At 34.8% G+C, this 15685-nt stretch overlaps 3 protein-coding genes across 3 annotated transcripts; 2 read left to right on the top strand and 1 right to left on the bottom strand.

Annotated features, from left to right (window-relative positions):
* Positions 1 to 115: 115 nt before the first annotated feature.
* LOC139100059 (sodium-independent sulfate anion transporter-like) lies at positions 116 to 6638 on the top strand. Its single transcript, XM_070652655.1, has 3 exons — positions 116 to 437; positions 4307 to 4994; positions 5522 to 6638. The coding sequence occupies exons 1-3, from the start codon at positions 389 to 391 to the stop codon at positions 6585 to 6587; spliced, it is 1803 nt and encodes a 600-aa protein (XP_070508756.1). The 5' UTR covers positions 116 to 388; the 3' UTR covers positions 6588 to 6638.
* Positions 6639 to 9444: 2806 nt separating this feature from the next.
* Tsp68C (Tetraspanin 68C) lies at positions 9445 to 11684 on the top strand. The gene is made up of 3 exons (XM_070652829.1): positions 9445 to 9757; positions 10325 to 10954; positions 11195 to 11684. The coding sequence occupies exons 1-3, from the start codon at positions 9692 to 9694 to the stop codon at positions 11561 to 11563; spliced, it is 1065 nt and encodes a 354-aa protein (XP_070508930.1). The 5' UTR covers positions 9445 to 9691; the 3' UTR covers positions 11564 to 11684.
* A 1670-nt stretch (positions 11685 to 13354) lies between these two features.
* LOC139100124 (RNA pseudouridylate synthase domain-containing protein 1-like) lies at positions 13355 to 15411 on the bottom strand. Its single transcript, XM_070652727.1, has one exon. The coding sequence runs from the start codon at positions 15353 to 15355 to the stop codon at positions 14444 to 14446; it is 912 nt and encodes a 303-aa protein (XP_070508828.1). The 5' UTR covers positions 15356 to 15411; the 3' UTR covers positions 13355 to 14443.
* Between the last annotated feature and the right edge of the window lie 274 nt (positions 15412 to 15685).

Here is a 15685-nt window from a genome sequence, read left to right as displayed (position 1 = left end):
CTCAATACAGCTACACATGTGAACATTATCTCTGTCTAGGCTGTCATAGACACTTGTTGTTGTTGTTGGATTTTTTTTTGGGTTATTATTTAAGCTCACAATTGACAAGTGTTTTACTCTATTCAGTTATAGTCAGTCATTTGAGGAAGATTTCAGTTCTGAAACTTTGTGTGACATTTTTGTGAATTTTGTGGGAAAAATTAGTAATTTTCATTAAAAATTGAAGCTTAATATTGCAATATTGTATCGATATGGTCGATTAGATTGGACAGTTTGTGGACCAAAAAATTAAGCAAAATTTCGAACAAAATTAGATAAATTAAGAGAAATTAATACAAAAAATATTAAAATTTTAAGTTTAAATTAATCACAAAAAATACACAAAAAAATGAATGGACATGCAGCACGCTCTGAAAATGGAAATGGTCCATTAAAAGGTAAGCTTACTCTGCTGACCATACAGATAAATTGTGATTTATGGGCTACCTCAGATGACCCTAAAGCTGGCTCTATCGCTGGATACTGTCTGCTAAATTACCGATATTAAGTGCAATAACTAGAGTTGGCGTGACTGAAGTCCGGACGGACTCCACTGGAGTCGAGTCTACTGTTTTTTGGAAGTGACTCCAAAATGTAGGCGCCTTTTTGAGCTTTTTGAGCCCGGTTTCCCAAAATCCTGTCAACTCTGCCTCAAAAAGGCAAAGATTAATCTTTCATATTACAGAAAAACCTCTACGGCACCTAAAATCGGTCTCTTTGTCTTTTTGGATTTCTAATAATCCTAACATGCTCTTCACAGCTTGCTCACCTTAAATATACCAGATGAGCAAGCCCTTTAGAATCACTCTTAATATACTCAGCTCTTGAGAGCACGCTCTATGACTACTAGGAAAAATGAGATGGATTGATGATTATGTGAATTTATTTGAATGAAGACATGACCCATGTTAGTCGGATATTTGGTCATGTGTGAGTTGCAGCAAGGAGGTGTGTGGTGAAAGGGGAGGTGATCCGACTTCGGGCTCTTCTTGAGTTACCCCTCCTTTTCTTTGTATTGGATTTGTAACAAAAATTACTATAATTTCTGAGCTCCATCGTTATTTGAATCCTTACATCAAACTCATTGAACATAACTTAACACACCTCCTTACTCCTTTCTGCCCTGCTCCCTGGAGGGTTCCCAAGAGTCCACCCACCCTATATGTTCAAAACAGTACAATAATGAGCAACCTGAGTGCCGCAACACATTATTGTGTAGCCAAAAATGTACGAAAATGCCAAGAACCAAATGCCATTTGGGGTTTTGTTCGAACCTTACCACCAAGGTGTGCCCTGAAAAATAAAATATTGCTCACAACTGAATTCCCCTCTGAAAAATCCATTCATTACTCAAAATTGTGAAATAATCACCAAAATTCCCCAATTGAGCTTGTTACCAAGTGACATTTGGTCACTAAAATCACAAAACATTCTCGAATTTCACTTCCAATAATCCCACTTTTGTCACATCCCACTCAAAAAACCCAAAAAAAAATCTCAAAACTTACCTTTGCACCTCACAACAGATATGTCAACATCAATTAAGCCTCAATAAAAACAATCAAACTCGAGTCTTTCCCCATAAAATAACCAGTTTTTGCTATATCACCTAACTTCCCTTACTCAAGGCAAGGCATCGTCAGCGTCATTTTATCATAAACACCTGAATTAACACACAAGACTTTATTATAGTCGCACAAATGTTCAGATATCTTTTAAGTGGGTATTTATTATCAAACTTAATACCTTTTGCCTTATCGTTCCTTAATGTCTAATCTAATTGCAAATTTATTGACAACTTTTTTTATGGCACCAAACTTTTTTTTTGTGAGTCAATAAATCTTCTGTGAGTCAAAAAAATCTGAAAGAATTAAAAGGCATTTGGGTTGTAATTAAAGTGTTATTGAACACTTTTTATTGTCACGTTTTGGAACCTGATAATGACACTTTAAGTCGCGATAATTGAGACATGGTCAAATAACTGTGACTTGAGTGGCTTTATTTATAGATTTTTTGATGACGTTGGGCGGATATTGTTGAGATTAGGGGAGGTATTTGATGATTTGGATGGGTTTGGAGTGGATTAGAGTTGATTAGGTGTCAGTTTTGGATGCTTACTGTCTTGGATCATGATTCTAATTGAGGATAGTGGTGGATAACCTGTGTGGTATGCCATCAAGATGTGACATGGCATACAAATGTTTGTTTAACACTGTGTTAGAGACTAACCAAGTTTTTTGAATCCCATAGACACCCAATTACCCCTCATAGACTCTCATAGGTTCACATCGACCCACATAGATCTCCATATGCCCTCATAGACCCCCACAGATCCTCATAGATCTTCATAGATCCTCATACACCCCCATAGATCTCTATGGACCTTCAAAAACGCTCCATAGATTTCCATATGCTATAATGAACCTCCATAGACAACCATAGACCACCAAAGAGCTTCATAGACTCCTGTAGCATTCCATTAGATCTGATATGGATCCATTGAACTGTTTTGGAACCAAAGTGTGAAGGAGGATGTAATCTAGGTACAGCATAGCTAGAGAGAGGGTTACTGGCTACGATACTGATTCTAGATATGCGTGTATTATGCCTCAAAAATCACCGCAGAATATGAAGCTTAATTTAATTGTAAAGTTTTAGTAACTTCTGTAATTAAATTGTATTTTTATGACATGTGAGAATTTTCTTTATATTAGGAAAACCGGTTCGTGCTTAGCTGCACGCATCGCAAATAGAGTTTAGATGTGCATTGAGTGTATTTTGAGAAATTCCCAGCTATTCTAATTAGTTTTGATGGGGATTTTTTTTTTTTTGTTTTGTGTATATTTTGTAATTCAACACAATAATCAGCCAGGTATGAGGGACTTTTTGTCTTTGCGTTCCATACAAACTGAGGGGTGAGGTTTAGGGTTGAGATGTATACTGGGAGTAGAGGAAGTAACGTTCTAACTTATGGAACCAATCTACTTCCCCCTAGATATGTTCCTGACCCAACCCCACCCTCAAGTGTGTTCTGCTTTGTTCGGAAAGACCCTCACAATTTGACGATATTTCATCCAAAAATTTGAGGGAGTGGGGTTGACCCCGCATCATTTGACCTTGTAAAAAATGTGAATTCCCCACTTCCATGTCATCGACTCAAGTATCTAATTCTCCTCAAGATCTGTCACACACAATGCAATATTTCAAATTCAGTCATAATTACTCATATATGAGCGGCATTTTTATAACAATAATAAGGCAATTAAGGCTGATAAGAATCTAGACGAAAAATATTAATGAGTGTAATTGATGATAAAAAAAAGTTTTTTTTTTGTAATGATTTCAATTCTTTCACTATTTTTTTATGAGCTTCTTAAGTGCTGTACGTCAATTAAATCTTCAAATAGACCCTAATCGTTATATTGATGGATGATTAAGGCTATCTTGACAGCGATAACAATAAAAAAAATGAGAAATTAATGCTTTAGAATGGCCAATTCAGGAAGAACTTGATATCTTATCTACTTTTTGAGGTATTTATAGTAATTCCATGTGGTATATTAGATACTTAGTGTATTAGACACAAAAGCGCCGATTATATTAGTTTTTATGGCTTAGTTCCTTTGTATCTTTATCGATGTCTGTCTAATGCAGTGGTGGGCAACCTGTGTGACGCGTCACACCTGTGTGGCCATTAAAATAGCATGAACTAAATGTCATTTGTGGTTTTGGTCAATGCTTACCACAAAGGTGTGGCATCACTGGTCTGTGCAGTGGTTCACAACCTTTTCTGTCCCACGGCACACATTGGGGCTAAAGACCCATCAAAACCGTACACGGCATGCCTTTCTAGATATTTCCATAGACTCACTAGAGTGCCAGATAACAAATGTTGTCCACAACTGGATTTTTAAATGAATTTCCATTGTTCAAGTCACATTTAACCCTTCCCATCTGGTAATCCGGGATTTAATCATTGGCAATACTCATCCTATGTTCAGGGACATATTCCTATGGGGGAGGTGGCGTGGGATGATGTGGGTTAGGGTTCACCCCCAATCCAACCCTCTTGGTTGAAACATTCTTCAATTTTCTAGGATTTTTAGCACAAATCTCAAATTTTTCCCTGAATTTTTGGGATTCATACCAAAATTAATTCAATCCCCAACCCCACAACCCCTCCCGACCCCCAAAAATCATCTGACTCCTCCCCTCAACCCTTCTCAATCCATCCATTAACCTTATCAATCTCCTCTCAATTTTCCAGATGATGAAGACTACAGCGAAGAGTTTCCAGACTTTAAAAGAGTAATAGGCAATAAAGTGTCACGTATGTGCAGCCTCGAGGGACTCTACAGACGACTACCGGTGTTAAAATGGCTGCCAAAATATAAAACTGGATATATTATTGCTGATTTTGTGGCTGGATTGACGGTAGCATTGACTGTAATTCCGCAGGGTATTGCTGATGCTGCATTAGCTGGATTGGAACCACAATATGGACTTTATGCTGGTTTTATGGGCTGCTTTGTATACTTTTTCTTTGGAAGTACTAAGGATCTTACAATTGGACCGACAGCTATTCTGTCCATCCTTACATTCACAATTGTTGGAAAGCTTAATGCTGATCTTGCTGTATTCTCAACATTAATTAGTGGTGGAATTATATTGGCACTTGGTATACTTAATCTTGGATTTTTGATGCAATTCCTGTCCGTACCGACAATTACGGCATTTATGAATGCAGCAACAGTGACAATTGCTAGTGGACAAATTAGACGATTGCTGGGAATTAGCAGTGGAAAGACAAATGAATTTATTAATGCTTGGGTGAACTTGTTTACGTATATTGAGGAGACGAGGTGGGAGGACACGGTACTTGGTGTGGTGTCGTTGGTGCTGTTGATTGCTGCTAAGAAATGGAGCATGAGGAATAAGAAGTCGATTGGAATCAGGTGAGCAGTCAGTTTTTCGGACGAAATTTGGCACTTTTCGGATAATTTTTAATTTTTGTCGGATTTTTGGCCGACTTTAATCAAACTTCTGGCCGAAATAGAGTTTTCTGTCAATTTTGTCAGATTTTTGAACGAAATAGGTTTTTTCGTCAATTTTCTGACTAATTTTGTCAGATTTTTGGCCGACTTTCAAAAATTTTGTCCGAAATTTTTCTGACAATTTTGTCAGATTTTTACCAGATTTTACCAGATTCATTTTTGGCCAAAATCGATATTTTGTCAGATTTTTAGCCGATTTTAATTAAATTTTTGTCCGAAATCGATTTTTTCGCTAAATTTCTGATTCATTTTGCTAGGTTTTTGCCCGACTTTTAAAATTTTTGTCCGCAAACGATTTTTCTGTCAATTTTGACCAAAATTTGGCATATTTTTGTCCGAAATTTTTTTGTTTTTTGCCACTTTCCTGTTTAGTTTTGTCAGATTTTTATCCGACTTTATTCTAACCTCAAAAAACATCAATTTTCCAGATATCTCTCAATATCCCGTAACGCAATCATTGTCTTTGGTGGCATCCTCATTGCCTACATCTCCCAAAAATTCTACAATTATCAGCCATTCCTAATCACGGGTGAAATTGCATCAGGCTTTCCATCATGGACAGCACCACCCCTATCAACAAGCCACAACGGTACAGACTACAGCTTCACGGACATGATCTCAACATTAGGTCTATCAACATTCTCACTTCCACTTATATCCGTTATTGAAGCTGTTGCAATTGCAAAATCATTTAATCGTGGTAAGGCACTGGATGTGACACAGGAGATGATTGCATTAGGACTATGTAACATATTCTCATCATTTGTCCGTTCAATTCCAATAACTGGTTCCTTTACGAGATCAGCAGTCAATAATGCCAGTGGCGTTAAGACACAATTTGGTGGAATTTATACAGGAGCTGTTGTCCTGCTGTCCTTAGGTCTATTGACCCGTACATTTGAGTATATCCCAAAGACATCACTTGCTGCTGTCATTATAGCTGCTATGTTCACGATGATGAATTTTGGTGAGGTGCTGACTATCTGGCGGACTAAAAAGATTGATTTAGTTCCATTTTTGGGGACATTCATCATCAGCTTGCTGTTTGGACTGGATATGGGGATATTAGTTGGTGCTGGCATTGATATACTCATGAGTGTCTATAGGACATCACGTCCACATATTACATACATTATTGATGACATGTTCCTGATTATTAAGCCTAGACAAAATGTCATTTACTCATCAGCTGAATATGTTAAGGAAAAAATAATTAAAAAAATTAATGAAAATGATCATTTAAAGTATGTTGTAATTGATGGACATAATATGTGTTGGACAGACTTGACGACAATTAAAAATTTTGCAACAATTGTCGATGACTGTAATTTAGTTGATAGAACTGTCTATTTTTGGAATTGGGGTGATGAGATGAGAAATGGTATATTAAGGTACGATACTAAGTATAAGGCTGTATTCAAGTATTCCGACAGTTTAAAGGAACTGACTGAGACGTTGAGGCATGAGGATGATAAGTTTGTGACTAATTTGTAAGGAAAAATATTAAAAAAAATTAAAATAAAATAATTATTTTTTACTCGAAAATGGGCATTTTTGATTGAAATGGTGTGCGGCGTACGACTATTGACACTTATTTGGCATTTAAGATACTTAATGATGTTCAACAGTTTAGCTTAAAAATGGTGTTAAACATGCGACTATTCACCAACTATTGACACTTAAGCTTCAAAATTGTGATTAGCATGCAACTAATGACACTTAAGGTACAATAATGGTGTTCAGTATGCGACTATTGACACTTAAGGTACAATAATGGTGTTCAGCATGCCACTATTGACAATACAGCCAGAATATGTCCTTCAGAATCCCACAATCGACAGCAATATACAATAGTGGCACACAAATCACGACTATTGACATTAGAAACAATAAATGAAATTTACAATGACAACCAAATACAAGAGTGGTGCACAAACCACCACTATTGACATTTTCTTTAAACATATTACTGGACATCTCGAGGAAATTGAATTCCTTTTGAAGGATGTCTGTCAAAAAAATGGATCTTATTATATTTAAACGGTATTAAACCCGTTTATTGTAAAATAGAAGTGAATCTATTGTAAGCTGCTGTGCCTTTACACATCCTACATATAATAAATCTTGCTGCATTCACTTGTGAAGTATATAATTTATATGAAAACCTTACAAATGTTTTGGTGCTTTTTCAACCGGAACTGACTCTCATTGAAAGTAAGGGTTTACTGCCTTAATTAATGCATATGGTACACATACCATAACATCACACAACGCGGCACTGACCGAAGTTATTGATAGAGGAAGAGAATGGAAGTAAAATGTGTAATAATGTGTAGCTTAATATGAGATAACTGCTCACCTGCTCACTTTGTTGATGTTTTAAACATTATTTGGTCAAGGAATGGTAACTTGGGTACCAAAGTGGTGTGAATTGTACGATTATTGATTTTTGAACAAGAAAAAGACACCAAAGTGGTGTAAATTGTGCGACTTTTGACCATCAGAAAACCAAAGTGGTGCAGATTGAACGACTTTTGACCATCAGACAACCAAAGTTGTGCCGATTGAACGACTTTTGACCATTAGACACTAAAGTGGTGAAGACTGTGCGACTATAGACCATCAAACACTAAATTGGTGTAAATTATACGACTTTTGATCATCAGACACCGTAGTGGTGTATTTAATGCGACTTTTGGCCATCAGACACTAAAATGGTGAAGATTTAACGACTCTTGACCATTCACCATAAACAAAGTGACCATCCCTTGCATCAAAATCTCCCCCAATCAGCCACATATCCACACATACTCAAAAGACTTCAATTCTCGCATGTAAAAGAGAACTTTTTGCATAAAAAATGTTAAAAAATTGAAAATGAGTGAAAATTTTGGATAGAAAAAAAAGAAGGTAGAAGGTAGCATGTTTGTTGCTGTGTATTGGAGTGAGTCAGTTAGGGTCAAGAGAGCAAAGCGGCAAGACCGGTAAATGAGAAAATTGTTGAAATTGTGGAATTTTTAAATGTATTTTTTAATGGTTTTTAAATTTTAAATTGAAAAAAAGTGAAAAATTGAAGATTTTTGAATTTAAGAATTATTAAAAAAAAATATTCAAAAATTTTGAAATTTTAAATAAAAATAAAAATTCAAAAATTTAACTAAATTTGAAAAAAAAATTAAAAACGTTTTCAAAATTGAAAAGAAAAATTGAAAAATACAAAAAAAGTTGAAAAAAATTTAAAAATAAAAAACAAAAATTAATTAGCAAAATTAAATATATTCAAAAAATTTAAAATTATAAAACTATAAATGTGAAATTTTTAAAATTAAAAATTTGTTAAAATTCTTAAAAATAAGAATAAAATTTTAAATAATTAAAAACAATAAATTTTAAATTTTATAAAATATAAAAAAATTAGAAAATTTAAAAAAACAATTTTAAAAAATTCAAAATTTCAAAAATTCAATTTAGAAAAATTTCAAATTTTGAAAAAGTTAAAAAAAAAAATAAAAAATTCAATTTTTTTTTAAAAATTTAAAAATATTCAAAAAAATTCCAAAAATTTTTGAAAAAATTAAAAAAAAAAAAATACAAAAAAAAACCAAAGTGAAAGTCGTCAAAAATCCACAATTCTAACCTCAAACTTTCCCCATAACTGCACTTTTAATTGTTAAATTCTACTCAATTCAGAACATTTTATCCACAAAACAACAACAACAACAACAACAATAAAGTAAGGCACAAAATGTCAAAATCCACCGATGCATATCAAATAATGAAACTTTTCATAAAAAAATGAGAATAAATTTACGCAGAAACAAACATGAACACAAAGTTATATGAGTAGCTCAACAGTCTGACTTGATATGTTATTTAATTATAAAAAAAGTGAAAAAATAAGTAAGTGTAAATGATAAAAAGTCATTCTAGTGAGTCACAGCACACAAATGTGCGAGAATGTTTAACAATGTGTGAAAAATTGAAGAATTTTTGATGGAATTAAGCACCAAAGTGGCTCAATTTGACATAAAATTGTGAATTTTAGACCAAAAAAATAATTACATTTAGTGAAAAATTATAAAAAAAAATCAAAAAAAAATTTACAAATATTAAAAATTTAAAAAGAATTTTAAAAGTTTTAAAATTCAAAAAAATTGTTTAAAAATAGAAAAAAAGACAATTTAAATTTTAAAAAAAGAACAAAAAAAAATTTTTAAAAAATTCAATTTTTAAAAATTAAAAATTTAAGAAAAAAATTTAAAAAATTCAAAAAATTATTTTAAAAGTTGAAAAAAAAAAAATTAAAATTTTAAAGAATTCAAAGAAATTTCAAAAAAAACCCTACAAAAATTAAAAAAATATAAAACAAAATTTTGAAAATTTAAAAAAAAAATTTTAAAATTGAAATAAAAAAACACTCTAAAAACATCAACATCAAATTTTTATCAAAAGATTTCATCTGAAAGTGAGTTTTGTGGAGTGAAACGTGACCAGGCATAAATGACTATAATCCGGATGGAAGTTGAAAATTAATAAAAAATAACAAAAAAAAAATGAAAATATAAGTTAAAAACAAAAAATACAAAAAACTTATCAAAATGGGATGTTGCTGTAGAATTTTTAATGCAAAATTGCTGCTTGGATTTTTTAATTTGGTATTTATGGTGAGTAGCTTTTATGCTGAGTATATTTGGTGGCCTACTCTCTTAGTGCCATGCTCCTCATGCCTACTTTCCTAGTATCTTTCCCCTTTTGCCTATTTTCCTAGTGCCATGCCCCTCATGTATACTTTCTTAGTGCCATGCCCCTCTTGTCAATTTTCCCAGTGCCATGCCCCTCTTGACTACTTTTCTAGTGCCATGCCCCTCTTGTCAATTTTTCCCAGTGCCATGCCCCTCTTGTCTACTTTCCTATGTTCAAGCCCCTCTTGCCTACCTATTTTCCGAGTGTCATGCCCCTCTTGCCTACTTTTCTAGTGCCCTGCCCCTCTTGTCAATTTTCCTAGCGTCATGTTCCTCTTCCCTACTTTCTTAGTGTCATGCCCCTCTTGCCTCCTTTCATAGTGTCTTGCCCCTCTTGCCTACCACATTCCTGCCTACTTTCCTAGTGCCATGCCCCTCTTGCCTACCCCATTCCTACCTATTCTCCTAGTGCCATGCCCCTTGGCACATGGTACATACACAAACATATGAAATATACCTAAAATTCTAATTTTCTATTTCCATTTACAGCTGTGCGGTGTTTTGATTCTCTTTGCTGGCTTCCATCTCTTCACAGACCACAAACGTCTCCTCCTTACATCCTTGCTCATCATCGACGATCATCCACTCCACTCATTTGACCTCACATACCCTCTCATCTACTATGTTGCATTCATATTGACTACTTTTGGCATAATCATCGCTTCCATTTCCTTTGTTGGTTTTTGTACGTCGTGCATGTCGAGCTATCCACTGCTTATATTTTATTTCCTATTGATTGTCATGCTATTGATTCTTCAGTTCCTTGGCGGTGTTGTGGTTATAACAAAACCGCAATTTTTGGGGTTAAATGTGAATACAACGCAGATGGTTCGAATCCTACAAGGCACATATGGAGTTCCGAATCATGAACAATGGACAATAGCCATGGATTATGCGCAGACATTTTTGGATTGTTGTGCTATAAATGACAGTATTAATTATGATACATCGCTGTGGAGGCTACAGAAGTTGGGACGTGATGATTTGTCAGTTCCATTGACGTGCTGTAAATTGATGAATAAATTTGAGGAGAATTCGTATTTGGATCCGATGCCAATTAATATGACGATGTGTCAGTCGATTCAGCCACAGGATTTTCAGAAGGCAAGGCATCTTGAGGTATGTAACGGATTTTTGAAATTTGTATTTTTAACGGTTTTTTGGAATTTGAATTTTTTTCTCAAATTATGAATTTTTAACGGCTTTTTAAAATTTGAATTTTAACGGCATTTTGAAATTTGAATTTTCTACTCAATTTTAAAATTTTTTAACGACTTTTTGAAATTTTAATTTTTAACGACTTTTTCAAATTTGAATATTTTTGAGGTTATGTAACTTATTTCCTTATTCTTCTTTTAGGGCTGCCTAGACAGAATCGAGAACTGGTATCGCGAGCACTACATCATCCTCCTCTACGCCGGTCTCGTCCTATCAACCGTCGAGTTCTTCATCCTCCTGTCCATCATCCTCGTATGCTCAATCCATAAACAAAAGAAGCTACGCCATCAAATATCGCCATCGCCCGTCAACTTCCTCAATGAAATTCAATCAAATATTCTGCGACGTAATATGCACGAGAATATATATCATGAGGACTTCATCACAATGGCACCGCCAACAAGTTCAGCATCAACGATTAGAGAGGTTTATATACAGCCGATGGATATGCCGAGAGATAATTATAAGCGAAATCATTATAGACTTAATGGAAAGGGCATGTTGGTCTAGCCGCATGCTGTGTCGTGGCTTACTATCAAGGTGTGCCTTGATACAGCACTGGATCTAGTGCTGGATATTTTGTGAATAATTTTAAGGATTTTTTGAGTGATAGTTTTAAATAAATTGTGAATTTTATGGACACAGAACTGAACTTTTGATTAAGGAACTCCAGATATGGCTCTTGTAAAGTACATGAAGCAAATTAGAACTGTACAAATGTTATTTTTGCCATTGGAACGGATGAATATGTGGAAAATGAAACATAAGCACATCATTTTGATCATAGATTGTCAATAGTCGCATGTTGCACACAATTTTGGGTATTAAGTGTCAATAGTCGCACGCTGCAAACCATTTCGTTCCATTCGAGACATACCCATGACTCATATGCATCTTGTCTATTGCAGCTATTAAGATTTTTCACGAGGAAATTCAATTCCTTTTGTGAAAAATCCATGAAAAATTTTATTTCTGTTATAAAATAACAGATCTTGCTAACTTAGTAATGGCATTGCCATTTCTTGCTTGTTTGCTAATTCTTAAATCTCTTTTTGAGATTCTTATATAGGATGGAAACAATGCTGATATATTTTTTTAAAGCAATGACTTAATCATGAAGCTAAGCTTTAAAGCAATGACTTAATTGTAAAGCTAAGCCTTAAAGCTTTGACTTAATTTTGAAACAAAGCTTTAAAGCGTCGACTTAATTTTGAAGCTAAGCTTCAAAGCGTTGACTTAATTTTGAAGCTAAGCTTCAAAGCGTTGACTTAATTTTGAAGCTAAGCTTCAAAGCGTTGACTTAATAATGAATCGAAGCTTCAAAGCGTTGACTTAATAATGAAGCGAAGCTTTAAAGCGTTGACTTAATAATGAAGCAAAACTTTAAAGCAATGACTTAATTATGAAGCTAAGCTTCAAAGCGTCGACTTAATAATGAATCGAAGCTTCAACGCGTTGACTTAATTTTGGAGCTAAGCCTTAAAGCGTTGACTTAATTTTAAAGCAAAGCTTCAAAGCAACGACTCAATACTGAAGCAATGCTTCAAATCAACGACTAAATATTCATTGTGTAAATGCCTAATTAACATCAACGAGAAAATCAAATTCCTTTTGTTGATGTTGCGAAAAAATTTCCAAATTTCAGCTTGGATGTACCGTAAAGTACATCCAATTTATTTTTAAAATAAGTTGTCAATTCACCCAAGCTTCATCGCTTATAACTTCAAGTTTGCTGCATTCCCTTGTGAATTATGATTTGATAAAATTATCAAAAATGCTCGAAAATTGGAACAAAATGACATCAGCGAAGTGACTAAGTAACTTAGTTAGTCAGAACAGATGTGTGAGAGGATGCGTGTATGATGCTGGATAGATGTAGTTGTAGCTGTGGGTAGGAGATGAGATGGATTAGGGTAGGAGGGGAGGGGGGATGATAGGAAGAGTCAGGGGGGTCAACCCTACCGTCCCAATGGATCTAGGGTCAATGGCCGTCAAACTGGACCACCTCCTCCCACTCCTGATCCGTCATATTCTCTCCGCTATACCCCGTGGTAGCCCCCAGATCCATCAATAACCTTTACCCCGGGGTAAGCTTTAGTGTCGCTTTTGACTTCCTATGCCTGAAAATAAATCATAAAAAGCAGATTGCCTCAATTTTGCAGTGCTGTCCATACTCTTTGTCACGACACTCTAGTATGCAGCTCACAAACCGCATACCGTATGCGAGACTTAACACCAATGTGTGTGCACCCCGGGTCAATAACAAGTTCAAACAGCACAACAATCAAGTATAACATTAAGTTATTCGAATCATAAGTTTTGACTTTATTGAGCTTAAGATTTAAATTTAGAAAATAGTGAGCCTTACAACTAATTACTTTGCCATATTTTTTTGGTGCTAATTTTTGCTACAATTTCGATACAAATGACTAGACTTTTTTTAGGAGCTGCAGACAGATTTTCTGCTGCATTTTTTGAAGTTATTTAAGTTTATTAATAAATTATTATGATCTGATAAAACTCAAATATATCCAATATAGATAGCAATAGTAAGGAGAAGTTGTTTACTTGTTATGTAACGTAATGTTCTTAGGATCAAGAAGGGTAGTGAAGAGCGTAATAAGGGTGGGCAAGGGCACGGAAGAGCGGATATGGAGATGAGCACTAAAAGGTGGAGAAGTGTGAGGTTAGGTAAAGAAAGCTACGGATGGAAGAGAAATGTCAGGGAAGGGCAAAATAAAGCAGAAAAGGCACGAGAAAGAGAGAAGATGGACAGGACTTACTTACTTAATGCAACCATGTTCCAATGTGAAGCTTAGGCTACAACAGAAGTCTTTACATCTGACTCTGTTGCTGGCTCTGTCACCTAGTTTGTCACAAATTAAAAAAAGGCAGGAAAGGACTGGAAATATCGGAAAAGTGCGGTAAAAGGTATGGGTAGGCAGGGAAGCGTGGAGTGGGGTAAGGATGGACAGGGATGGACGAGGAAGAACAAAAAAGAATGAAGAAGGACAATAAAAGGCGGGAAACATCAAGGAAGGGTGAAGAAGGAGATATAAGGGAGTGGAAGGGCTGTGAAGGGCGGAGAAGAGTGGGTAAATGTGGGAAAAGTAGGGAAAAATCGGGAAAAGGTACGGAAGAACGAGAAAAAAGTTGGGGAAGACCGTAGAAGGGTGCAGAACGTTACATAACAAGTTGAACATCCCCTTAATGACTAGATGCACATTCTCAAACATATTTTTAGGCAGTAATTTCCATATTATGAAGACCATTCACATATTAATTATCACTTCCGTAGAATTCCGTAAAAGTGATGGGTCATGTGACGTAACATGTGAACGGTCCCCACTCCTATACTTAACAACAACAAATATCCATAAAGTTACATCATTAAAACGAATCAATCAGATCAAATGCCGATGGTATTTCATTAAAAATCATTCCACGTTTATATTTATACTTAAGCTTCCTCTCAGTAAATGGATCGTCTGTCTGTAGATCAATATTCTCCATAGTCGTTGGCAGTACAAGTCTAAATGCATGTAGGAACAGCCTAGGCGATGATAAGCACTTTCCATATGTATAATCACCAACAATTGCATGTCCAATTTCAAGACAATGAATTCTCAATTGATGACGTCGATTTGCGGTCAACGGAAGTAACAGGACCTTAGTGACTGGACGATCATTAAAATATCCTTTTTCAAGTACCAAAATTTTCGTTATTGAACGACGCGCATTTTTACAAAACATTTTCTCCCTAAAGCTGCACATCTTCTTACTCGTGTCCTTATATCGAGTATCATCGCCAATATCTATGTCTATTATTTCCATTTCAGACTCAATATGTCCACTAACAATTGCAATAAAATAAAATTTTGTATATTTTGTCTCGAAATTTTCCCAAACTTCTTGGCATGCCTTACGATTTAATGGGATGCATAGGATGCCTGAGGTCGCAAAGTCTAGACGATGTGCAAAGAAAAAGTCTGAAATTTCAGGTGACAGGATGTCCGGAAACATTTTCTTAAGTTGAGATGTTACGGTAATTTTGGACTTGTCATTGGAATTCAGCAGGACATCGTGCTTCTTGTTGACAATAAGGAAGTTGCTCGACTGATGTAGGACATTGAATGTCTCTTGTTCCTTCTTTTTCTTTGAAAATCTCAATATAAAATTTAATAAAAAATCAAGAAATCGTGTAAAGATGATTGAGAGGAAGTTGATGACTTTTTCGAATAGCTGATGAAATAGAAATTGAAGGATCTTGTCCAGGAGCTCGTCAAAGTTCACCAGCATCATCCTTAAAAAATAGAATTTAATTTTACACACAAAAAATAATTGATTTTTCACTTTATTTTTATTTTATAGGGGAATGTCGACTGAATTTCGTGAATAAAAAAATTTGAATTTTTTTTGTAACGGTTTTTTTTTTTTTTTGCTTATTTTTGTTGGATGTAAACAGATGTCATGTGGATGAATTTGGTGTGACTTGTTGAAGAATTTTGACAATCATTATAATTAATTTAACAAATTTTGAGTGCATTTTTAGAAGCTTGTGTCAGAAAGGTAGCTTAATAAGACATAATGTCCGACTCTAATATTGTCCGACTTTAATGTTGTCCGACTCTA

Source organism: Chironomus tepperi, unplaced genomic scaffold, assembly GCF_022539635.2.
Source record: "Chironomus tepperi strain 1889 unplaced genomic scaffold, CSIRO-AGI_Ctep_v1 contig_58, whole genome shotgun sequence".
In the NCBI taxonomy this organism is placed as follows: domain Eukaryota; kingdom Metazoa; phylum Arthropoda; class Insecta; order Diptera; family Chironomidae; genus Chironomus; species Chironomus tepperi.
Note: the sequence above shows the minus strand (reverse complement) of the source record. Positions and strands in the feature narration are given on the sequence as shown.

Coding starts and splice junctions, on each gene's coding strand:
- LOC139100059 (XM_070652655.1), top strand. CDS start 389: ATGAATGGACATGCAGCACGCTCTGAAAATGGAAATGGTCCATTAAAA. Junction 438..4,306: donor TGGAAATGGTCCATTAAAAG/GTAAGCTTACTC, acceptor TCAATTTTCCAG/ATGATGAAGACTACAGCGAA. Junction 4,995..5,521: donor AAGAAGTCGATTGGAATCAG/GTGAGCAGTCAG, acceptor TCAATTTTCCAG/ATATCTCTCAATATCCCGTA.
- Tsp68C (XM_070652829.1), top strand. CDS start 9,692: ATGGGATGTTGCTGTAGAATTTTTAATGCAAAATTGCTGCTTGGATTT. Junction 9,758..10,324: donor TTTTTAATTTGGTATTTATG/GTGAGTAGCTTT, acceptor TTCCATTTACAG/CTGTGCGGTGTTTTGATTCT. Junction 10,955..11,194: donor AGAAGGCAAGGCATCTTGAG/GTATGTAACGGA, acceptor TTCTTCTTTTAG/GGCTGCCTAGACAGAATCGA.
- LOC139100124 (XM_070652727.1), bottom strand. CDS start 15,355: ATGATGCTGGTGAACTTTGACGAGCTCCTGGACAAGATCCTTCAATTT.